Source organism: Elephas maximus, chromosome 25 (genome assembly GCF_024166365.1).
Source record: "Elephas maximus indicus isolate mEleMax1 chromosome 25, mEleMax1 primary haplotype, whole genome shotgun sequence".
Classification (NCBI taxonomy): Eukaryota; Metazoa; Chordata; class Mammalia; order Proboscidea; family Elephantidae; genus Elephas; species Elephas maximus.
In genome coordinates this window covers 4,176,150-4,201,462 of record NC_064843.1, presented here as the reverse complement: position 1 = coordinate 4,201,462, position 25,313 = coordinate 4,176,150, and the positions used below count along the sequence as shown (strand labels likewise).

Sequence of the window (25,313 nt, the reverse complement as noted above, 5' to 3'; positions counted from 1 at the left end):
ATATCTTTTATCTCCTTTCCTTGCCTCATTGCCCTGACTTGAACTTTCAGTGCAACATTGGATGGAAGTGGCAAGAACAGACATCCTAGTCTTGTTCCTGATTTTAAGGGGAAAACATTTAGTCTTTTGCCATTAAGTATCACTTAGCTGTGGGTTTTCCATAAGTGCTCTTTATTAGATTGAGGGATTTCCCTTCTATTTCTAGTTTGTTGAGTGTGTATTATGAAAAGTGCTGGATTTTGTCAGGGGCTTTTTCTGCATCAATTGACATCATCATGTGAGTGATTTCCTTTATTGTATTAATATTATATCTTACGCTGATTGATTTTCGTATGTTGAACCACCTTTGCATTCCTGGAATAAATCCCCCTTGGTCAGCGGTGTATACTTTAGTTGTCTTTTCTTGCCATGTCCTTCTGGCTTTGATAGCAGGGTAATACTGGCCTCATAAAATGACTTAGGAAGTGTTCCCTCCTCTTCTGTTTTTTGGAAGGATTGGTGTTAATTCTTTAAATATTTGCTAGAATTCACCAGTGAATCCATCTAGTCTGGGATTTTCTTTGTTGGAAGTTTTTTGATTATTGACTCAACTTCTTATTATAGGTCTATTCAGATTTTCTATTTCTTCTTGAGTTAGTTTTGGAAATTTGTATGTTTGTAAAATTTGTATGTTTATTTTACTAGGGTCTAGTTCTGTTTCTTCTAGGTTATCTAATTTGTTGGCATATAATTGTTTGTCGTGTTCTCTTATAACCCTTTTTATTTCTGTAAGGCCAGTAGTAATGTTCCTACTTTCAGTCCTGATTTTAGTAATTTGAGCCTTCTCTCTTTTTATCTTGGTTAGTCTAGCTGAAAGTTTGCCAATCTTGTTGATCTTAAAAAAAAAATTCACTTTTGATTTTGTTGTTTTTATAGTCTCTGTTTCATTTATTTTCACCCTAATCTTTATTATTTCCTTCCATCTTTTTGCTTAGGATCTATTTGGCTCTTCTTTATCTAGTTCCTTAAGGTAGAAAGTTAGCTTATTGATTTGGGACCTTTCTTATTATTTAATGTGTAGGTATTTACAGGTATAAATTTCCATCTGAACGGTGCTTTTGCCGACCTCTTAAGTTTTGGTATGTTGCCCTTTCATTTTCATTTATCTCAAAATACTTTCTCATTTTCCTTGTGATTTCTTCTTTGCCCATTGGTTGTTTAAGAGTGTGTTGTTTAATTTCCACATAATTGTGAGTTGTGTTTACTTTCTGTTTTTGATTTCTAATTTCATTCCATTGTGGTCAGAAGAGATGCTTTGTATGATTTCAGTCTTTTAAAGTTTATTGAAACTTGTTTTATGACCTAATATAATTGTTGTCTCTTCTTGATGAACTGACTTTTTTATCATTATGTAATGTATTTCTTGATCTCATAACAATTTTTTTTTTTACAGTCTATTTTGCCTGACATCGCTATAGCCTCTCTACTCTTCTTGTGACTATTTGCATGGAATATCTTTTTCCACCCTTTCACTTTGAACCTATTTCTGTCTTTGCATCTAAAGTGAGTCTCTTGTAAGCAGCATATTATTGGATCCTGTTTTTTTGTTTTGTTTTTAGTCATTCTGTCAATCTCTTCCTTTTAACTGTAGAGTTTAATCCATTTACATTTAATGTAGGTACTGATAAGGGAGGACTTCTGCCATTTTGCTGTTTGTCTTAAATCTTTTTTGTTCCTCAAGTCCTCCATTACTGCCTTTTGTGTTAGGTAGATATTTTTCTAAGGTATCATTTTGAGTTCCTTCTCATTTCTTTTACTACATGCTTTTTTAAAGTTATTTTCTTAGTTATTGCCCTGGAGGTTTAACATCTTAATTTATACCAACTTAGTTTCAAGTTGGTATTAATGGTATATAAAATTTACTCTCATATAATTATTGTTTTATGCAGTTTGTTTCTTAGGTAGGAAAAAAGGAGTGATACCAAAAAGTACCTGTAGTTTCCTATACAGGTGATTTTCTATTTCTTCATGTGGAGTTCTGTTACTATCTGATATCCTCTTGTTACAGCCTGAAGGACCCTCTACCATTTCTGATGGAGCAGGTCTACTAATGATGGACTCTCAGTTTTTGTTTATTTGGGAATATTTTAATACCTCCTTCATTTTTTTTTTTGCTTTTTTTATTGTACAGTAGATGAAGGTTTACAGAACAAACTAGTTTCTCATTAAACAGAATACATATTGTTCTATGACATTGGTTTAACAACCCCCTGACATGTCAGCACTCTCCCTTCTCAACTTAGGTTCCCTATTACCAGCTTTCTTGTCTCCTCCTGCCTTCTAGTCCTTGCCCCTGGGCTAGTGTGCCCCTTTAGTCTCGTTTTGTTTTATGGGAGTGTCCAGTCTTTGGCTGAAGGGTGAACCTCAGGAGTGACCTGATTACTGAGCTGAAAGGGTGTCCAGGGGCCAGACTATCAGGGTTTCTCCACGCTCTGTCAGGCCAGCAAGTCTGGTTTTTCTTTTTGAGTTGGAATTTCGTTCTACATTTTTTTCCAGCTCTGTCCGGGACCCTCTATTGTGATCCCTGTCAGAGCAGTCAGTGGTGGTAGCCAGGCACCATCTAGTTGAACTGGACTCAGTCTGGTGGAGGCCGTGGTAGATATGGTCCATTAGTCCTTTGGACTAATCTTTCCCTTGTATCTTTAGTTTTCTTCATTCTTCCTTGCTCTTGCTGGGGTGAGACCAGTGAAGTATCTTAGATGGCTGCTCACAGGCTTTTCCACTATGCAGCAAAGTAGAATGTAGAACATTTTCTTTATAAACTATGCTATACCAATTGAGCTAGGTGTTCCCCGAGACCATGGTCCCCACAGCCATCAGCCCAGCAATTTGGTCCCTCAGGGAGTTTGGATGTGTCTGTGGAGCTTCCATGACCTTGCCTTGTACAAGTTGTGCTGGCTTCCCCAGTATCGTGTACTGTCTTACCCTTCACCAAAGTTACTACTTATCTATTGTCTGTTTAGTGTTTTTCCACCCCTGCCTCTCCCTTTCCTCATAACCTTGTAACCATCAAAGATTGCTTCTTTTCGTGTGTTTTTACAGTGGTGGTCTCAAACAATAATTGACCTTTTGTGATTGACTTACTTCACTCAGCATAATGCCCTCTGGATTCATCCATGTTATGAGATGCTTCACAGATTCATCATTGTTCTTTATCGTTATGTAATACTCCATTGTGTGTATGCACTACGGTTTGTTTACCCATTCATCTTTTGATGGGCATCTAGTTTGTTTCCGTCGTTTTGCTATTGTGAACAGTGCCGCAGTGAACATGGGTGTGCATATGTCTATTCATGTGACGAGTCTTATTTCTCTAGGATGTATATCCCTAGGAGTGGGATTGCTGGATCATATGGTATTTCTATTTCTAGCTTTCTAAGGAAGCGCCATATTGTTTTCCAAAATGGTTGTATCATTTTGCATTCCCACCAGCAGGACATAAGAGTTCCCATCTCCCAGCAGCCTCTCCAACATTTGTTATTTCCTGTTTTTTTTTATTTGTGCCAGTAATGCCTGGGTGAGATGGTATCTCATTGTGGTTATTGATTTGCATTTCTGTAATGGCTAGTGATTGCGAGCATTTCCTCATGTGTCTGTTGGCTGCCGGAATGTCTTCATTGGTGAAGTGGTCTGTTTATTTCCTTTGCCCATTTTTTAATTGGATTATTTGTCTTTTTGTTGTAGAGGTGTTGGATTTTCTTGTAGATTTTAGATATTAGACCTTTGTCTGATTTGCAATAGCCAATTTTTTCTTCCCAGTCTGTAGGTTCTCTTTTTACTCTTTTGGTGAAGTCTTTTGATGAGCATAAGTGTTTGATTTTTAGAAGATCCCAGTTATCTAGCTTATCTTCTGGAGTTTGTGTGTTCTTGGTTGTGGTTTGTATCCTGTTAATGTTGTATATTAGGGCCTCTAGCATTGATCCCATTTTTTTTCTATGAACTTCATAGTTTTTGGGTTTATATTTATGTCTTTGATCCATCTGGAATTAGTTTTTGTATATGGTGTGAGGTATGGGTACTGTTTCATTTTTTTTTGCAGGTGGACATTCAGTTTTGCCAGCACCATTTGTTAAAAAGACTGTCTTATCACCATTCTATGGACTTTGTGCCCTTGTCGAAGATCAGGTGACCACAGGTAGATGGATTTACATTTGGGTTCTCAACTCCGTTCCATTGGCCAATGTATCTGTTGTTGTACCACTGCCAGGCTGTTTTGACTATTGTTGCTATATAGTAGGTTCTGAGGTCAGGTAGTGCAAGTCCTCCTATTTTATTTTTCTTCTTCAATAGTCCTTTACTTATCCAGGGCTTCTTCCCTTCCCATATAAAGTTAATGATAAGTTTTCCATCTCTTTAAAGAATGTTTTTGGTATTTGGATCAGGATTGCATTGTATTCGTAAATCACTTTGGGTAGAATTGTCGTTTTCACGATGTTGGGTCTACCTATCCATGAGGATGGTATGTTTTTCCATTTATGTAGATCTCTTTTGGTTTCTTGCAATAGTGTTTTCTAGTTTTCTTTTTTATAGGTCCTTTACATTCCTGGTTTTTTTTTTTTTTTTTTATTCCTAAGTATTTTATTCTTTTAGGGGCTATGATATGTGGTATTGTTTTTGTGATTTCCTTTTCATCGTTCCCTTTATTGGTGTATAGTAATCCAACTGATTTTTGTATGTTTATCTTGTATCATGCTACTTTGCTGAATCTATTAGTTCCAGTAGTTTTCTCATGGAATCTTTCGGGTTTTCTATGTATAGTATCATACCATCTGCAAATGGGGACAGTTTAACTTCTTCATTCCCAATTTCGATGCCCTTTATTTCTTTTTCTTGCCTTATTGCTCTAGCTAGGACTTCCAGCACAATGTTAAATAGGAGTGGTGATAAAGGGCATCCTTGTCTTGTTCCTGTTCTCAAGGGGAATGTTTTCAGCTTCTCTCCATTAAGAATGATGTTGGCTGTTGGTTTTGCGTGGATCCCCTTTATTATGTCGAGAAATTTCCCTTCTATGCCTTTTTTTTTTTTTTTTAGAGTTTTTATCAGGAATGGGTGTTGGATTTTGTCGAATGCTTTTTCTGCGTTAATTGAGATGATCATGTGATTCTCTTCTTTCCTTTTATTTATGTGGTGGATTATGTTGATTGATTTTCTAATGTTCAACCATCCTTGTATACTTGGTATGAATCCTGCCTGGTCATGGTGTATGATTTTTTTGATATGATGCTGAATTCTATTGGCTAGGATTTTGTTGAGAATTTTTGCGTCTATATTTGTGAGAGATATTGGTCTGTAATTTTTTTGTGTGTGTGGTATCTTTGCCTGGTTTTGGTATCAGGGTTATCCTGGCTTCATAGAATGAATTCAGAACTATCACTTCCTTTTCTGTGTTCTGAAATAGTTTGAGTACTACTGGAGTAAGCTCTTTGAATGTTTGGTAGAATTCTCCAGTGAAGCCATCTGGGCCAGAGTTTTTGTTGTTGTTGTTGTTGGGACTTTTTTTCATTACCTTTTCAATCTCTTGTCATGGGTCTGTTCAGATTTGCAATATCGTTTTGTGTTACTTTGGGTACGTAGTGTGTTTCTAGAAATTTGTCCATTTCCTCTAGGATTTGAAATTTGTTGGAGTGTAGTTTTTCATAATACTCTGTTGTGATCCTTTTTATTTCAGTTGAGTCTGTTGTATGTCCCCCATTTTGTTTCTTATTTGGGTTATTTGCGCCCTCTCGTTTTTGGTTTTGTCAGTTTGGCCAGTGGTTTGATCCTTTCAAAGAACCAACATTTGGTTTTGTTGGTTCTTTCTCTTTTTCTATTCTCTATTTCATTTATTTCTGCTCTGATCTTTATTATTTCCTTTCTTCTGGTGGCTGTGGGCTTCTTTTCCTGTTTTGTTTCTATTTGTTCAAGTTGTGTAGCTAATGTTTTAATTTTGTCCCTTTCTTTTTTGATGTGTGCATCTATTGCTATAAATTGACCTCTGAGGACTGACTTTGCTGTGTGCCAAAGGTTTTGGTATGATGTGTTTTCATTCTCATTTGATTCTAGGAGTTTTTTAATTCCATCTCTGATTTCTTCTATTACCCAGTGGTTTTTAAGCAGGGTGTTATTCAGTTTCCATGTAATTGATTTTTTTTTTTTTTTTTTACTTGCTCTTCCTGTTGTTAATTTCTGCCTTGATGGCATTGTGGTCAGAGAAAATACTTTGTATTATTTCAGTGTTTTGGATTTTGTTGAGCGTTGCTCTGTGGCCTAAGATGTGGTCTGTTCTAGGAAACGTTCTATGTGCGTTAGAAAAGAATGTGTACTTTGCAGCTGTTGGGTGGAGTGTTCTATATGTGGATATACAATTCTTTTTTTTTTTTTTTAATTGTGCTTTTAAGGGAAAGTCTACAATTCAAGTCAGTTTCTCACACAAAAACTTGTACACACGTTGTTACATGACCCTAGTTGCTCTCCCTACAATGTGACAGCACACTCCTTCTTTCCACCCTGTGTTTTCTGTGTCCATTCAACCAGCTCCTGTCCCTCTCTGACTTCCCATCTCACCTCCAGACAGGAGCTGCCTACATAGTCTCATGTGTCTACTTGAGCTAAGAATTACACTTCTCACCAGTATCATTTTATGTCTTATAGTCCAGTCTAATCTTTGTCTGAAGAGTTGGCTTTGGGCTAATAGAGAGTCCGGGGGCCATGACCTCTGGGGTTCCTCCAGTCTCAGTCAGACTATTAAGTCTGGTATTTTTACTAGAATTTGAGGTCTGCATTCTACTTTTCTCCTGCTTCTTCAGGGATTCTCTGTTGTGTTCCCTGTCAGGGCAGTCATTGACAATAGCCGGCTACCATCTAGTTCTTCCAGTCTCAGACTGGTTTATGTGGCCCTGTCTTTCTCTTGGGCTTATATTTTCCTTGTGTCTTTGGTGTTCTTCATTTTCCTTTGCTCCAGGTGGGTTGAGACCAATTGATGCATCTTAGATGGCCGCTTGCTAGCATTTAAGACCCCAGACGCCACTCACCAAAGTGGGATATGGATCATTTTCTTAATATACTTTGTTATGCCAATTGACCTAGATGTCCCCTGAAACCATGGTCCCCAGACCCTGCCCCTGCTACTGTGTCCTTCAAAGTGTTTGGTTGTATTCAGGAAACTTCTTAGCTTTTGGCTGACTTCCCTTGTATTGTGTGTTGTCCTTCCTTTCGCCTAAAATAATTCTTGTCTACTCTCTGATTAGTAAATACCCCATCCCTCCCTCCCTACCCTCATAACCATCAAGTAATGTTTTCTTCGGTGTTTAAACCTTTTCTTGAGTTCTTATAATAGTGGTCTCATACAATATTTGTCTTTTTGTGACTAATTTCACTCAGCATAATGCCTTCCAGATTCCTCCATGTTATGAAATGTTTCACAGATATATCATTGTTCTTTATCATTCCATTGTGTGAATATACCATAATTTGTTTATCCATTCATCCATTGATGGGCACCTTGTTTTTTTCCATCTTTTTGCTGTTGTAAACAGTGCTGCTGCAATGAACATGGGTATGCATGTATCTATTCGTGTGAAAGCTCTTATTTCTCTAGGGTATATTCCAAGGAGTGGGATTGCTGGGTTGTATGGTAGTTCTATTTCTAGCTTTTTAAGGAAGCATCAAATCAATTTCCAAAGGGGTTGTACCATTTTACATTCCCACCAGCAGTGTATAAGTGTTCCAGTCTTTCCACAACCTCTCCAGCATTTATTATTTTGCGTTTTTTGGATTAGTCCCAGCCTTATTGGGATGAGATGGTAATCTCATTGTACTTTTGATTTGCATTTCTCTAATGGCTAATGGTCATGAGCATTTCTTCATGTATCTGTTAGCCGCCTGAGTGTCTTCTTTGGTGAAGTGCCTGTTTATATCCTTTGGCCATTTTTTAATTAGGTTATTTGTCTTTTTGTTGTTGAAGTTTTGCGGTATGTTGTAGATTTTAGAGATTAGATGCTGATCAGATTTGTTGTAGCCAGAAATTTTCCCCAGTCTGTAGGTTGTCTTTTTACCCTTTTGATGAAATCTTTGGATGAGCATAACTGTTTGATTTTTAGGAGCTCCCAGTTATCTAGTTTCTCTTCTGGTGTTTGTGCATTGCTAGTAATGTTTTGTATACTGTTTATGCCATGTATAAGGGCTCCTAGCATTGTCCCTATTTTTTCTTCTATGATCCTTATCATTTTAGATTTTATATTTAGGCCTTTGATCCATTTTGAGTTAGTTTTTGTGTATGGTGTGAGGTATCGATTTTGTTTCATTTTTTTGCAGATGGATATTCAGTTATGCTAGCACTGTTTGTTAGAGACTGTCTTTTCCCCATTTAATGGACTTTGAGCATTTGTCAAATATCATCTGCTCATAGGTGGATGAATTTATATCTGGATTCTCAGTTCTGTTCCATTGGTCTATGTATCTGTTATACCAGTACCAGGCTGTGTTGACTACTGTGGCAGTATAATAGGTTCTAAAATCAGGCAGTGTGAGGCCTCCTGCTTTGTTGTTCTTTTTCACTAATGCTTTACTTATCTGGGGCCTCTTCCCTTTCCATATGAAGTTGGTAGTTTTTTTCTCCATTTCATTAAAAAACGCCATTGGAATTTGGATCCAGATTGCATTGTATCTATAGATTGCTTTGGGTAGAATGGACATTTTCACAATGTTGAGTCTTCCTATCCATGAGCAAGGTATGTTTTTCTACTTTGGACGTACAATTCTTGATTGACATTATTTTTTACTTTTAGCACATTTCATAGGTACCCCATATCAGAATGAGCAAGTTCCCTTCTATTCCTAATTTGCTGAGTTTTTGTTTTTGTTATCATGCATTAATGCTGAATTTTATCAAATGTATCTGTTGAGATGATCATTTGGTTTATCTTTATTCTGTTAATGTAGTGAATTATATTGATTTATTTTGAAATGTTAAATCAACCTGGCATTCCTGGAATAATTTCTATTTGATCGTGATGTATATAACTTTTTGTATACTCTTAGATTTGATTTGCTAGTAATTTGTTGTGAATATTTTGTATCTATGATCATGAGGATTTTTTTTTTTTGGTCATGTCTGTCATGTTTTGGTGTCAGCATTATGCTGGCCTCAAAAAAATGAGTTGATAAGAGTTCTCTCCTGTTTCTGAAGGCATTTGTTTAAGATTAATGTCATTTTTCCTTGAATGTTTGGTAGAAAAGCCATCTCACCCGGGAATTTTCTTTGTCGGACCGTTTTTTGTTCATGTTTAATACACATTCAATTTCCTTAACAGATATAGGCCTGTTTAGATTTTCTGTTTCATCTTGCATCAATTTGGGTAAGTTTTATTTTTCAAAGCGTTTGTCCAAGTCATCTGACTTCTCCTATTTCTTGACATAAAGCTGTTCATAACATTATTATCTTTTTATCTATTTCATGCCTGTAGGAGATGAACCTCTGTCTTGTTGCTGATTAGGGTGATTTGAGCTGTCTTTATTTCTTGGTCAGTCTGGTTATTGTTTATCAATTTTGTTGTTCTCAAAAATCAACTTTTGGCTTTGTTAAAATTATTGTTTTCTAGTTCACTGATTTCTGCTCTTTATTAGTCCTTCCATGTATATTGGGCTACTCTTTTAGCTTCATAAGGTAGAACCTTAGGTCTTAATTTTATACCTCTCTTCTTTTCTGATGGAGCCCTGGTGGTGCAGTGGTTAAGAGCTATGGCTGCTAACTAAATGGTTGGCAGTTCAAATCCACCTGCCGCTCCTTGGAAACCCTATGGGGCAGTTTTACTCTGTCTCATAGGGTCACTATGAGTCAGAATCGACTCAGCAGCAATGGGTTTTTTTTTTTTTTTTTCTTTTAGTCTTTTCTGATATAAGTATTTTTAAACCAATACATGCTTTAGCCACATTCCACAAATTTAAATATGTTGTATTTTCATTATTGTTTTTGTGTGCTGTCAAGTCGATTCTGACTTATAGCAGACCTATTGGACAGAGTAGAGCTGCCCAGTAGTGTTTCCAAGGAGCTGCTGGTGGATTCGAACTGCCGACCTTTTGGTTGGCAGCCAAGCTCTTAACCACTGCACCACCAGGGCTCCATTTTCATTATTATTCAATTTAAAATACTTTCAAATTTTCCTTGTAATTTCTTCTTTGATCTTCATTTTATATAGAAGTGTGTTGTTTATTATTAAACAGTTGAGGCTTTCCTCCATAACTGTTGGATTTCTAATTTAATTCTATTAAGGTTAGAGAACATATTGTGTATGATTTCAACCCATTTAAGTTTATGGAAACTTGTTTTAAGACCCAACATGTGGCACGTCTTGGTGAAAGTACCATATACACTTGAAAAGAATACACATTCTACATTGTTAGGTATTCTGTCAGTATCAGTTAGGTCATGGTGGTTGGTAGTGTTGCTTAAATCGTAAATACTTGGATGCATTTTTTAAAACTATTCTGTCAATTTCTGGGATTTGTTGTTTTTAGGTGCCATCAAGTCAGTTCCAACTCATGGCAACACTGTGTACAACAGAGCAAAACACTGCCCAGTCCTGTGCCATCATCACAATCATTGTTATGTTTAAGCCCATTGTTGCATCCACTGTGTCAATCCATCTCACTGAGGGTCTTCCTCTTTTTCACTGACCCTCTACTTTACCAAGCATGGGTCTTTCTCCAGGGACTGATTCCTCCTGACAACATGTCCCAAGTGTGTGAGACGTAGTCTCGCCATCCTTGCTTCTAGGAAGCATTCTGGTTGTACTACTTCTAAGACAGATTTGTTCGTTCTTTTGGCAGTCCATGGTATATTCAATTTTCTTCTCCAGCACCACAATTCAAAGGTGTCAGGTCTTCTTCGGTCTTCTTTATTCACTGTCCAGCTTTCACATGAATAGGAGGTGACTGAAAACACCATGGCTTGGGTCAGGTGCACCTTAGTCTTCAAAGTGAAATCTTTGCTCTTCAACACTTTGAAGAGGTCCTTTGCAGCACTTTGCCTAATGCAGTGCACCTTCTCATTTCCTGACTGCTGCTCCCATGGGTGCTGATTGTGACTCTGAGTAGAATGAAATCCTTGACAACTTCAGTCTTTTCCCTGTTTATCATGATGTTGCTCATTGGTCCAGTTGTGAGGATTTTTGTTTTCTTTATGTTGAGGTGTCATCCATACTGAAGGCTGTGGTCTTTGATCTTCATCAGTAAGTGCTTCAAGTCCTCTTCACTTTCAGCAAGCGAGGTTGTGTCATCTGCGTAACGCAGGTTGTTAATGAGTCTTCCTCCAATCCTGATGCCCCGGTCTTCTTCACATAGTCCAGTTTCTTGGATTATTTGCTCTGCATAGAGATCAAATAAGTATGGTGAAGGGATACAACCCTGATGCCCACCTTTCCTGACTTGAAACCAGGCAGTATCCCCTTTTTCTGTTTGAAAGACTGCTTCTTGATCTATGTACAGGTTCCTCATGAGCACAATTAAGTGTTCTGGGATTCCCATTCTTTGAAATGTTATCCATAATTTGTTATGATCCACAGAGTCGAATGCCTTTGTGCGGTCAATAAAACACAGGTAAACATCTTTCTGGTATTCTTTGCGTTCAGCCAGGATCCATCTGACATCAGCAGTGATATCCCTGGTTCCACATTCTCTTCTGAATCCAGCTTGATTTTCTGGCAGTTCCCTGTCGATACACTGCTGCAGCCACTTTTGAATGATCTTCAGCAGAATTTTACTTGCATGTGATATTAATGATACTGTTCGATAATTCCCACATTTGGTGTGATCACCTTTCTTGGGAATAGGCATAAATACAGATCTCTTCCAGTCTGTGGGCCAGGTAGCTGTCTTCCAAGTTTCTTGGCAAAGACAAGTGAGCGCTTCCAGTGCTGCATCTGTTTGTCGAAACATGTCAACTGGTATTCCATCAATTCCTGGAGCCTTGTTTTTCACCAATGCCTTCAGTGCAGCTTGGACTTCTTCCTTCAGTACCATTGGTTCCTGCTCATATGGTGCCTCTTAAAACGGTTGAACGTCGACCAGTTCTTTTTGGTACAGTGACTGTGTATTCTTTTCATCTTCTTTTGAAAGATTAATATCTTCCCTGTAGAATCCTTCAATATTGCAACTCGAGGTTTGAATTTTTTCTTCAGTTCTTTCAGCTTGAGAAATACAGAGTGTGTTCTTTCCTTTTGGTTTTCCATCTCTAGGTCTTTGCATATGTCATTATAATACTTCATCTTTCTTCTTGAGCTGTCCTTTGAAATCTTCTGTTCAACTCTTTTACTTCATCGTTTCTTCCTTTCACTTTAGCTACTCAACATCCAAAAGCAAGTTTCAGAGTCTCTTCTGACATCCATTTTGGTCTTTTATTTATTTATTTATGAGATAGGGGTGTTAAAATTTTCTCTGCTTGTGGAGTTGCCTCTTTCTCCTTTGATCTCTTTTTGCCTCATGTGTTTGGAAGCTCTGTCTTTAAAGTGTCTCTCGTAGACAGCAGTTTTACCCATTCCGATTATCTCTGCCTTGTAATTGGAGCCTTTAGTCCGCTGACATTGAATTATTGCTATGATTAGGTTTAGGTCTTGTAATTTATCACTTCCTTTCTGCTTGTTCCCTCAGGGTTTCTTCTCCTTTTCCCTTTCCTCCCTTTGCATCATTGAATATTTTTAAGAGTTTCATTTTAATTTTTCTCTTAGCTTTTTAGCTATACCTCTTTGCATTTTTTTATGTAATGGTTACTCTAGGGATTACAACATACATCTCTAAGTTTTCACAGACTACTTGGGGTAGCAATATTGTAGCACTTCAGGAGAATGCAGAGACTTTGCCCCAGACAGACCCTTTGTGCTGTAGTGCCAGGTATACCATGTCTAGTACCTTATAAACCCCACAAGACAGCACCTGAAAATCCGTCAGCTTCACATGCAGAATTCTGGTCTACTCTTGTTGATGCCTCCCTTTTTGTCTTATAGATTAGCTTAATATGGCCGACCAGAGGCAGCGCTCTCTCTCCACCTCTGGGGAGTCGCTGTACCATGTGCTGGGGCTAGACAAGAACGCGACCTCGGATGACATTAAGAAGTCCTATCGGTAAGGTGACAAGCATAGCCCCACCTCCCAGGAGACCACACCTGCCCCTGGTGTGGTTTGGTCTGTTTTACCAGGAAACATTGTGCTCATATTTGTCCTGACCAACTCATAGTTAAATGGTAACAGTTCTGTTGAGTGTTTGTACTTGTAGTATGCTTCTTATAGCATAAAATTGTTACAGTCTTAGTTTTTTTCTCTGCAACAATAAAAAAAATAACTTTGTTGTTATTGTTAGGTGCTGTGGAGTTGGTCCCACTCATAGCAACCCTGTAGGACAGAGTAGAACTGCCCCAGAGTGTTTCCAAGGAGCAGCTGGTGGATTTGGACGGCTGACCTTTTGGTTAGCAGCCAGGCTCTTAACCACTCTGCTGCCGGGGCTCCAGCACTCTGTAGATGTTACAAACTGTCTTAACTAGAACAACCACTTCTGCAGGGAAGTTAGGGTCTGAACTTGTGTGGAGACCCCATGGCTTCAGACAAAGCTCTGGGAAGATTCGAATGATTTTCTTGTTTTAGCACAATGATAACAGATCATATTCACTCTGCTGTAGCCTCAACTGAACTTGAAGCAACTTAACTCTTAGGTTCTCTTCACTTAGTCCTGAGAGACGTTCACCATCATTTAACCCAGACATTTCAAATAGTCCTCCTGGTGCGTCCTCAGAGTCGTACTAAACAAACATTAGTGTCATCCTCGCACCTCCATTGAGGGAGTCAGACAGGCATAGAGGTCGCAGCAGGGTGGGCCTTCACCCATTGAAAGTTCATGAACGTGGTCCTTGCCGGCTGTACCTGGTCAGCTGCTCATGTAGCCAGTCCGTCCTCACCCTAGGGCTGCCCAGGGCCTGTGACCGCACAGGCTTCCACTCTGCCTCTGTTGAGCAGTAAGGTTGTGTGATTTCTTCTGATTCCGACATTCTGAAGTTCTGTGCAAAGTTGGGAAGCAGTTGGGGAGAGCGAGCTGGTAACGGGTAAGCATTCCTTCCGTTGGACCCTGACCAGTGGTGGGCGTGAAACTCGAGACCAAGTTTAAAACCAGGAGATGGTTTTGTTTTGCAGGAAACTTGCCTTGAAGTATCACCCTGACAAGAACCCTGATAACCCAGAGGCTGCGGACAAATTCAAGGAGATCAACAATGCCCATGCGATCCTCACAGATGCCACAAAAAGGAACATCTATGACAAGTATGGCTCCCTGGGCCTCTATGTAGCTGAGCAGTTTGGCGAGGAGAACGTGAACACCTACTTCGTGCTCTCCAGTTGGTGGGCCAAGGTGAGGGGAGGGCATGTGTGAAGGGCCTGGTCAGCCACGGTGCGCACGTGGGCCTGGTTTCTGCGCAGGGACTGCAGCCAGCGCCAGCCCAGCACTCAGGATGGCCTAGCGGGACTTTGCAGACCAGGGGGGATGCCATGTCTTCATGTGGAGGGCTAAGGTCCCTAGAAGTGCAGAGATAGGAAGATAACCTGTCATGCAGTGTCAGATTTTTGTTTTTAGGGAAGATTTATTTGAAATCTGACTTCAGAAACATTTGACTTCCATTCTTTTTTTTTTTTTTTTTAATCAACATTTCTTCATTTACTGTCTTTAATTTATCCCACACGTCTGTTACATATAAGGCTTGAATGATCTGTGGCCTTTTAGCTATAGGGAAGCCCGTTTTTGGCAAGTTTGCCTGTCAGTCCTCATCCCCGCCTTTATAGAAATTCGTTTCTTTAAACAACCCATCTCTTTCTGCCTGTCCTGCCTTCCCTCTCCTTTCTCTGTACTTGGTCTCAAAAGGCGGACTCGGCCTGTGTAGCACGCCCACCCCGCTCTTCCTCGGGGAGCTTCAGGGCCTAGACGGGGTGGGCGTAGGAGGCGTCCCTGCCGTGCGGCGCCCACCCGGGCCCAGCCGACCCTCTCCGCCCCTCCCTCGGGCCCAGCCGACCCTCTCCGCCCCTCCCTCGGGCCCAGCCGACCCTCTCCGCCCCTCCCTCGGGCCCAGCCGACCCTCTCCGCCCCCCCCCCCCCGGGCCGCAGCCGACCCTCTCCGCCCCTCCCTCGGGCCCAGCCGACCCTCTCCGCCCCCCCCCCCCGGGCCGCAGCCGACCCTCTCCGCCCCTCCCTCGGGCCCAGCCGACCCTCTCCGCCCCTCCCTCGGGCCCAGCCGACCCTCTCCGCCCCCCCCCCCCGGGCCGCAGCCGACCCTCTCCGCCCCTCCCTCGGGCCCAGCCGACCCTCTCCGCCCCCCCCCCGGGCCGCAGCCGACCCTCTCCGCCCCTCCCTCGGGCCCAGCCGACCCTCTCCGCCCCTCCCTCGGGCCCAGCCGACCCTCTCCCGCCCCCCCCCCCCGGGCCGCAGCCGACCCTCTCCCCCCTCCCGCAGGCCCTCTTCGTCTTCTGCGGGCTGCTCACCTGCTGCTACTGCTGCTGCTGCCTGTGCTGCTGCTTCAACTGCTGTTGTGGCAAGTGCAAGCCGCGGCCGCCCGAGGGCGAGGAGGCCGAGGTCTACGTGTCGCCCGAGGACCTGGAGGCGCAGCTGCGGTCGGACGAGCGGGGTGAGTGCGCCGCCCGCGCGGGGTGAGTGCGCGGGGCCCCTGGAGGAGCCCTGAGCGCATCGCCCTGTCTCGTCAAACAGGAGGGCACTGAGCCTGTGCCGGCGTGTTTGTGGTGGCGGCTGGCGAGTGCGCGGACGCCGGAGGTAAACGGGACTCGCCGAGCGGTCCCCGCCTAGACTGCGCGGAGCCTTGCGACGGCCTGGCCGGCGGGGCAGCGGGCGGGCGGGGAGGGAGGCTGCTGGGCAGGCGCGCCGGGCGGAGGCGAGCCGAGAGCCCCACGTCGGACGCCGTCCCGCAGCCGCCCTGGCTGCAGAGCCGCGAGGGGCCAGTGCCGGTGCTCACAGCGGCACCTCGTGCGCTGAGCGTGCGGTGCTTGCTTTTCAGAGGCCACAGACACGCCCGTCGTGATCCAGCCCGCGTCCGCCACGGAGACCACCCAGCTCACGGCCGACTCCCACCCCAGCTACCATACTGACGGGTTTAACTAAGTCTGCGACTGCTGCGAGTAGACGGAGCAGCGCACACGGCCGCCCCCACCTAGACCACAGACTGTAGGGCAGAGCGGGCGCACCCTGGTGGGGGAGGGCAGTGCCCCCCCGGGTGCCTGGCACCTCCCGCCCACCCGCCCGGCGCCCCACCCACCGTACCCTGACTCGTGACGTGCGTAGCATGCAGTATTTAAAGCAGTTTCGCTACGGTCTTCCTCTTCCTCTCTCTTTCCTCTTCAATAGCATGTATGGGGTGATGTTCGTATCTGTCCGTGTCGTGGGGGGTCCCGTGTCAGCCCCGCAGTGGTACCTCCTGTGTTCTGAGCACTGGAACCAGCCCGGCGGCTCGGCCTGGCTCCGGGGAGACCCCCTCCTCCCTGGGGCCACGCGCCCTCGCCCGGCTCCACCCTAGCCCCTGAGCACTGGACAGTGAGGCCCCCATGCCCCGTGTCTGTGTCGGGCAGTTTGCACAGGACCTGCTCACCTTTGTTTACTGCACCTGTGGTCAGGCTCCCGTGGGTGAAGTTGTGTGGAAAGCCTAGGAGAGTCCCTCTTGATGTTGAAACCCAATTCTTCGCCCTGTGTTTGTGGCTGTAGCTTCTGTGTCTCAGCGACTCTGAGGTTCCTGTCCCTCTGGATGTCCCCTCGCCTGTGCTGTGTTTTCCACCCCTCCTCCCCACCCCCAGCGGGGCAGGTGGGTGCCCATCAGGTGGGGTGGCGGCCACATTCCACAATCCTCCCTGCACAGTCCACTCCACATTCCTTCAAGCCCCTGTACTTTTGTAATTTTCTGGACCTTCAAGAACCACAGTGGTAGCACCAGCCCCAGCTCACCAGGATTGGGTGGGCTGAGCTTTCAGGGTTTCGGGTTTCATAGGCCTTGGGAATGAAGGCAGGGTGCCCCAGGCCTGCCCACCCACCCCGCTTCGCCACCGCACCCATCTCCAGCAGGAGCCCTCCCCTCCTCCGTGTGTCCCCAGTGTGGCCAGTGACCCTGACCACCAGGCACTGAGGGAACACGGGTTGTGGGTTCTGAGATGTGCTTGTGGCACCCTCAGAGGACGCCTTCTTGCACTCCGGCTCGCATGTGCTGGAGTACCTGCCCCTGAAGCCCGCTGCCTGCCCGCCCCCCTCCACCTTCACCTGCCCGCCCAGGGCCTGGAGAGGGTTAGCTTGACCCAACCAGGAAATGGCCAAAAAGACAGTGATGTGAAGACAGCCAGGGTCTTGGCACAGAGGCACCCGGGGGTGTCTGGCAGAGCTGCCTCGGCGGTGGTGACACTGCAGATGGCACAGGGCTGTGCATACTGGGCCTGGGTGCACTTGTCTGTCCCACTGTGCTTTAGTTTTTGCTCATTAAAATGATCATGAAGACATTCAGCGAGAAGGAAGATACACACTACAATATTAAATTGGGACAGTTTTGTCAAATTCAGACCTCCCGAGGAGGAAAAGTCCATCCTGATGGCAGCATGCTTGGCCCACCTGGAGACAGGAAAGAAGGGAGACGGTAGAGTGACCCTGTGTGCCAATTCCAAACACAACCACCACAAAGAATTTGGCTTGAGATGTGTGCTGTGATAAGCCCATGTAACATCTCTGGAAATAACTTAGTTGAGTGAGTTTCTTTTCCCCAGAATGGCCAGGAACCAAGTTCAGACTTAGACTTGAGTTCCCTGTGAGGTAGAAAGCCACACTGCAGCAAAGACGGTAGGACTGCTGCCCGGGGGTCTGTGCCCAGGGGGTCCTGGCCCTGTGGGGTCTGGATCTCCACGTCCCCCCACCCCCTGCCCCCACCCTCCGCCACATCTGCTCCGCCCAGTCCTATCCACTGGCAGCTCTGGTGGGAACTTAGCCCTTTTCTCGTGTGTCAAAGTGAGTCCCAGTCAGAGTTCCATCCACGCTCCTTAGCATCCCTGCCTTTTATGGGAGCAGGCGTGGAGTGTGTCGGTCCAGGTCCTTCTCTGTAGAATTTGTAAAAACTAAATAAATGATGATGACGACTACGACCACTTGCTCTTGTTGCCCAAGGCCGCCGGCATCCGGGACCCCCTGGGAAGCGAGGGGCTGCGGGGGGCGAGGCCGCCGGCATCCGGGACCCCCTGGGAAGCGAGGGGCTGTGGGGGGCGAGGCCGCTGGCAGCCGGGACCCCCTGGGAAGCGAGGGCCTGCGGGGGGCGAGGGCTTCGTGGTGGAGGTCAGCCTGGAGTGCCGTCAGCTGCTGCTGAGGAGTTCCCTTGGAAGTGCCGCTCTGCTGATTCCGGGACAGCCCTCTCTAGGCAGTGCTCTGTGTTAGCTTTTGATGCTCAGCCTGGGTCAAGGAGGACATGTACCCAGCCTGCTTCTCTCCTCTTCTCACGGACAGCAGCTGTGCTCCCTTCGTCTCAGCTGAAAACGAGCAGCAGCAGAGCTGGGGGCCAAGGGCAGACGGAGCCCCACCTGCAGGTGTGCTAACATGGGAACAACCGCTACAGCTGTCCCAATGACCCCTGCCTGCTGGCACAGTGTCAATAGCCCCTCAACCCACGGCCTGCCACCTGTGGCCATTCCTAGTGCTGGATCCACAGCTCAAGAGTGTGGCCATCGTCAGAGATGGTTCTGTCAATGGAGCTTCGGGCTGTCACCAAGGAGATGCCGGGTCAGCCCCAGTGGGCACCCGGAGCATGTGTGTCCCTGGGGCAGGTCTGCTCTCGGGAGCTACTGCTGTGCAGTCCATTTGCAGTCCTCAGGGTCTGCTTGTCCAGATTTTATTTTAAAACTGGTTTAGACATCACTGCCCCGTGTGCGAGCGAGCCTCCCTGGGCTCTGGGATTGGGTCCATGTAGCCAGCAGCCAGCCAGGGCCTGTTAGTGAAGGAAGCACTGAACCCGGGCCTGGCAGGAGTCCAGAGGCCTGTCAACACCCAACAGTCAAATACTGATCCCAAGTGTCACACAGCATGCCCAGGGCTCCTGTGCCCCATCAGCTGGCGCAGGGCAGCCTGGGAGGCATCCTCCATCCGAAAGGAGGCTTGAGGCCATTGACACTGCCCACCAGGGCTGCATGGTGTAGCCGCTTTCACCAGAAACGGGTGCTGAGGGGTGGGTAGGGAAGGCAGAGGGCACTCAGAACTGTGAGCCTGCAGACGTGTCCCGGGCAGTTTTGTCTGTCATCTCCTGCGGGCTCTGCTATCCATGAGCAGTGTGGGCACCCCCATCTGTACACACATGCACATGTTTGTGTGCAGTAGGTCCTTTTACTGCTGTCTTTTTGGTGACCAATATGCCCCATAAAGCTGGCCCTGGACTGCTCTTCTAGTTTCCTCCTGGCCGTCCGGAGAGGCACAGCCTCTAGTTGGCCAGGGAGGGCGGCCAGGATGCTTGGGGGCAGCCCCAGCTGCCCTGCTTCTCCCCATGGTGGCGGCAACGGGCTGTGCACATACCCCAAGGCTGTGGTGCTCAGAGGGTTGCCATGCCCACCCCTAGGGGCTCTGCCATGCTCCCCTGACCATTGTGTGGCTCCCTGTGGAGATGAGGACACAGCTGCAAAACTGTCCCTTCCTTTAAGCCTTAAATCCAACTTTTCAAGGTCAGATGCAGTCAGTGACTGGATTTGCTATTCTAGAACTCAGGGAGGGATTGAGGGACTGCGCCAGTCCAGGGAGGGTCTCTGGGATGGGACCAGGGGTCGAGCTGGCCAGGGAGGGGACCAGGAGCCAGGCCACCCTGGGAAGGGGACCAGGTGCTGCATACCCTTCACCAGGAAAGCAGTGAACTGGGGTCCTATAGCAGCACCTCTTGGTAGATTTTGCAATCTTAGACAATGGGGTGCTGTTCCAACCCAGATGAGGGAAGGACATTTACACTGAAATAAACATATCGTTTTTAAAATTTAAACTGTCCCTGGGGCAGCTGTCTGCACAGACCTGACACCTGTCTCTGAGTCCCCGAGGTGGCCATGGTGGGGCTTGTGGGGCACCTGTGCCATGTGGAAGGGCCCAGCAGGGGGACACACGGGGATCCCATGGGCCTGGTCTGCGTGTCTGAAAGTCCGCCTGAAATAAAAGCAGCATCTTCGCTGCAGACAGACCTCTGCGTGGGTGGTACAACCAGGAAGGCCCAGCTCCGGGATCTGGGGCCTCGCTTCCAGCCACCTGGCCCAAGTGAGGATAGGCGCCCCCTGCCGGCAGGAGCATAGGGAGTTGGTTGTCTGTGAGATCCTGTGCGTTCCCACCTCGGATTTCGGGTTGTGAGCGCTCTTGGGACAGGCCTTGCCCCTGGTGCTGGGCCCTGGCGCTCTTGGCCTGAAGTCCTTCCCTCCCTATGCCATCTTCCCTGGCCACATGGAAGTCCCATGGCCTGGATGGCCCAAGCCAAGCCAGTGGCCGCCACCCTTGGTGCCACTGTCCCCACCCGGCTGGCCACTGCCAACTCCTCCTGGCGCCCCCCGCCACCCTCTCTGTCCTGCCCAGCTGTGACCATCCCTGCTGGGCTCTGTGTTGGCAAGGCAGGGCTGTGCTGTCCGGGACCCCCGTATCCCTGCTGCCCATCCACTTCATGAGCCTTGGGCACGTGGGCCTAGCCGGGGGCTGGTGGCAGGTGGTGATGCGGGCAGGGCCAGCCTGCCCTGTACCAACACAACCTCGACGGCACCACAGGCGCTGTCCTCCGGAGTCACAGCCCCTTCACAGCGGGGGATGGGGGGGTGCGGGCAGGGGTGCCTGGGCCGGCCAGAGCCCCACCTCTGACCCGGCGTGGGCCTCTCTTTTCCCAGCTCTGGGTCAAGCGCCGGGTTTTGGTCTGGATCCTGAGGAGGCACCATGGGGGGAGAGGGGGTTGTCCCGGAGGGTGGACCTGCCAGAGCAGCCGGTTTAGGCAGGAGGGAACCCCAGACTGCCCGGCCTGGAATGGAGGTGTCACTCTTATATCCTCGTGAGGAAATGTCCCTCAGCAAAGCGCCAGCCAGCCTCCTACAGAAGTGTCAGCAGCCACCGGACAGGAGGGTCGTGCCTTCTGGCTCCTGCACCCTTGGTCGCGCAGAAAGGTTGGGAGCTGAAAAGCAATTAAATTGAACGTAATTTAAAAATCGATTTTGAAAAAATTAGAACAGCATGAAAACACTAAGGACCCCGCCCCTGCCACATACACACACTCAAGAACTAAGAACTTTACATACAAGAAAGAAAAAGTGCCTGACGGCGCTGAGGGCCCGTTTGTCCCCCTCCTAGTCACTTCTGTCCCAAACGTCATAGAGCAGCCCCGGCTCTAACTCGGCCCAGTGTCTGCGTAACCGCAGCGCCGGTGCTTCCACTTCGTCACGACGCGCGTGGGCGCATCCGCGTCTCACGCAGTTGGTTCAGTTGCTGCCTGAGCTCGTGCGGGAACGCCAGCGAGGCAGAGGCTTTCAGTGTCACGGTGAGCAGGGGCCCGCCGACCCCGGCCCTGCTCCCCCGCCCTCCCGGCCCCCTGCTCTGCCCGTGGCCCCCCCCCCCCAAGGGCCCACAGCCTCAAGCCCTCCGCCCCTGTCGCCCCCCGCAGCCCCGCCCCACCTGCGGCCCCGCTTCCTGGGCCTCCTGTGCCTGCCCGCCGCCCCGCCCCGCCCCCCGACTTGCCCAGAGCGCACACTCAGGAGTGGGATCCCGGCTTAGGGGTTCTGGACAGCTTTTCGCTCCCACCTGTCCCCAAGCTGCTCCGTGGCTCCCGGTTTCCCGCCTGTGCACAGCGAACCCCCTCCCCACTCCCTCTAGCGCAGACGATTTTCCTTATTGTTTTTCTGAATTTTCATGATGGGATTCATTATTTTCAATATTTCATAATATGGGGTTCTTGTTTTTTTTTGTAGACATAGGGAATAACAGGAAGCCTTAATGAAGCCCGGGGCGGTGCAGAGGGACGCCCGCACATCTGGGGGCACCCCCTTCCCGGTCCGGGAGCCTTTGCGGTCACGACCTCACACACCACCCCTTGTCTGTAGACCGTGGGACTGGGGACAGGAAGCTGAATGGAACTTTGGGAAGATTCCGACAGCCCGCCCGGCGTCCCTCGCGCTCTGTGCCCAGTCCCGGGCGTCCCTGGCCCCTGGTCCTGCTACCGCTCCGCTGGCCCTGCGGGAGGAGGCAGTCGTCGCCAGGCGAGCTGGGGTACGCGGTGCACCGCCCGCCCGGCACCGCCCTCCGAGAGTCTCCCCCCGCCGCGATGGGCTCCAGAAGCCCGTCTGCGCGTGGAAGACCCCCCGCTTCCCCGAGACCTTCCACAGCCCCCTGCGAGGAGCGGGAGGAGAAATTCGCTTCACCCGCTGTGCGAGGGGCCCCGGGCCTGGCCGCGGGCGGCACAGGGGCGGGGCCATGGGAGAGGACTACGGGAACGGGCCGACGGGGCCGGGACTTACGGGGAGGGGCTCCGGGGAGGGGCACGCTCCGCGTGAAGGGCTGGGGCCCTCCAGGCCTCCGCTCCGGGGCCCGAGACCCGCTCGCTCGCCTGCGGGCACAGCTGGCCGTGGGGACCCGTGCCCCAGCGGCGACAACGAGCGGACGCGCGGAGCTAGCACGGGGCGCCTCCGCGGGGGCCCGTAGCCGCAGGTCTCCCTTCAGCGGGCGTGCGCAGTGACCCCGGGACACGGAGCGCTGCGCCACGGACCTGACACCGAGGAGCGCGCTCAACTAAGGGCTTCGTGCTGGGAGAGCCGGGGCTCCGCGGGTGGCCGGAACCCTGACATTTGTCCCCGCAGCGCGGGAGGAGGACGAGGCAGCGGAGGCAGACCTGAGCAGGGAGCCCGGCCCGGAGTCCCCAGCAGGGCCCGGACTCCCGCGGGGCGCTAGGCGGCGCTGGAGCCCAAGACGCCCTGGGCGGGGACTCCGGGGAGATCCGCCGAGAGCCTTCTCCGCCCAGGGTCCCGCGGCAGTTGCCCCCGCCCTGTGGACCCCGCGGACTACGCCAGCAGCTTCACCATTTGAAGCGTTTCGTTCCAGAAGCTGGAGAGGAGGGTGGGGCGGTCGCCGATGTGGGTCTCCACGGCTGAGGCAGGGACAAACGGCCGTGGGGCGGGGCAGTCGGGGAACCCGGCATGGGGGCCGCGAGGGGACTTCCTGTTGCTCAATAAACCAGGGCGGGACTTCACGGTGCACCCTGAGGGCGATGGAGGACGCCGGGCTCCGGGAGGAGCCCGGGCAGGACCTGGGAGCCACCGGCGTGGGAGAGCCACCAGGCCTGGAGGGGTTCGCGCACCGGCCCCTGTGACCTGCCCTCGCGGGGAGCAGCGTCTCGGGGGCAGGTGCAGCCTGGGTGGCGCCTGTGTCCTGCCCACCCCAGGTCCCGAGCACCAAGCCTCCTCCCAGCTTATAGAGGGGCCCTTCCCTGCTCAACACCTTCAGTTCCGCCACGTACCCCAAGACCCCCAGGATTCCGATCTCTTAGCGCAACCCTTCCCAACAGCCTTCACGCCCCTATTCCTGAGGGTCGGGTCCCAGGCCACCACAATCGGCTCCGTGGCACCGAACTCGGGGCGCAGCTCTGTGGGATGGGAGAGGGTCACTTTACACCTTGTTCCCCAGCTGGGAGCTGCTGGGGACCAGGGGCAGGGATCTTGCCCCAGCTGACCCCGACCTCCCCATGCAATGTCCCTGCTGAGGTGGCTATTGCTCCCAGCCCTGAGACCTTCCTGAGCCATCTTGGATCAACACAAGCACACTAGAAGCCCACCCGCTCTCCTCCAGCCTGCCATGCCTCCCCATCCTTGGACCCTGGCACCACCCCTCGCTTTCCCCCTCCACCCACAATGCATCTGCTTGGAACCTTTCAGGGCTCCTCAGCTTGACCTTCCACAACCTGCAAATCACCCCCACCCCCAACACCCAGGGTTGTCTCTCTGGCCCTCCAGCCTTGCTTTGCTCCTGCAGGTTTCTTTCTAGAAGGTTCTTTCCCCAAGATTCCTTCTGGAAGACTTGAGGTGCTAGCTGGAGCCACTGGGCCAGGTGTGGGGGGGGGGTGCTTCCTGGGCTGGGTGGCTCCCCTCTTACCAGCCCTTCCTGTCCCAGCTGCCTGGGGCAGGTGCAGTGGGCACATGTGACTGCCGCCCCCCCCTCCACTTCAGTGTGACAACCATGTGTGCCTTGGCGATCTGGCGTCCAGGCCTCCAGCCGGCCCAAGCCGGGGCATCTAGCCCGCTTCTGGGCAGCCCAGCCATGGTGCGGTCACTGTCGGGGTAGGGCAGCCCAGCCGTGGTGCGGTCGCTGTCGGGGTAGGGCAGCACCTCTCGGGCTGACGGACCTGAGATTGAGCCTGGAGCCTGGCATTCTCAGGTCGGACAGTCCTGGAGGCACTGCCCAAGGTCTGGCCGGAGCCCACAGCAGGCAGCCTCTCCTGAAGACCCTCACCCCGAGTGTGCGTCAGCAGCTCTCTGGACCTGCGTGGGCATTCAGGGCTGCATCCCATCCCCCTCCTTTCCCAGACCATGCTCCTTTGTAAACACCCCCAGCCCCAGTGAGCCCCAAGGAGCCCCTGTTCCAGCCGCCAGTGTGCCTTGCACAGTATCCTGGGGTCTCTGCCAATGCCCTGCAAAGAGTGCCTCTCCCCCTTCCCAGGGTGCCCAGCAGCTATGTAGAGACTTGATATCAGGAAGGTCTTGGACCTTGGATCCTGGCCCTGTTTCCTCAAATGGGAAGGTGGTGCCCATCCCTCCGTTGGGCATCTCCCGAAAGGCTGAAAGCCCCTCCCCCAGGGCTGTTTGGAAGGTGGTCCATTTCCTCTAGCCCACAGGGCGCTGGCAGAAAATGGTCCCAAGAACCCGCAGTGCCAGTAACCTGTGGCCGAGAATTACCAGGCCCTGAGCTTCCCTCTGCCTAGGGGACCTCAGCCTGGATGGGAAACAGGCAGGCCCTCTGGTCCAGGCCTCCTGCCTCCAGACCTGCCAGGCTCTCCACTGGCCCTCCTTAAGGGAGAGGAGACTGCCCCCTCAGAGGCTGGTGGCTTGGTGGGGTGGAGCAATGGACCCTCTTCTCAAGCTCATGTTACTATGGGGTCGTGTGCACGTGTGCATGTCTTTGAGGATGTTGCAGGTGGTGGTGTTGGACACACGTTTATGTGCATACACGAGTTTCATTTTTTCTCCTCAGGAACCAGCAGGACTGGACCCTCATTTCTCATCTGGGAAGACGGGGCTGCCCCAGAGCCTGTGTTCCC

General features: G+C 49.3%; 1 protein-coding gene across 3 annotated transcripts in view; it reads left to right on the top strand.

The window, feature by feature from the left end:
- Nucleotides 1-17,969, top strand: part of DNAJC5 (DnaJ heat shock protein family (Hsp40) member C5) — a 34,686-nt gene extending 16,717 nt beyond the window's left edge. For 2 of the 3 annotated variants that reach the window (XM_049869013.1, XM_049869014.1), the window contains exons 2-5: nucleotides 13,017-13,134; nucleotides 14,194-14,407; nucleotides 15,500-15,671; nucleotides 16,056-17,969. In XM_049869013.1, the coding sequence (XP_049724970.1) occupies nucleotides 13,028-13,134; nucleotides 14,194-14,407; nucleotides 15,500-15,671; nucleotides 16,056-16,159 (597 nt within the window). In that variant the 5' untranslated portion in view covers nucleotides 13,017-13,027 and the 3' untranslated portion in view covers nucleotides 16,160-17,969. Of the gene's footprint in view, nucleotides 1-13,016; nucleotides 13,135-14,193; nucleotides 14,408-15,499; nucleotides 15,672-15,751; nucleotides 15,815-16,055 lie in introns of all 3 variants that reach the window. The other variant, XR_007515383.1, reaches the window with a different exon arrangement.
- The last annotated feature ends 7,344 nt before the right edge of the window (nucleotides 17,970-25,313 follow it).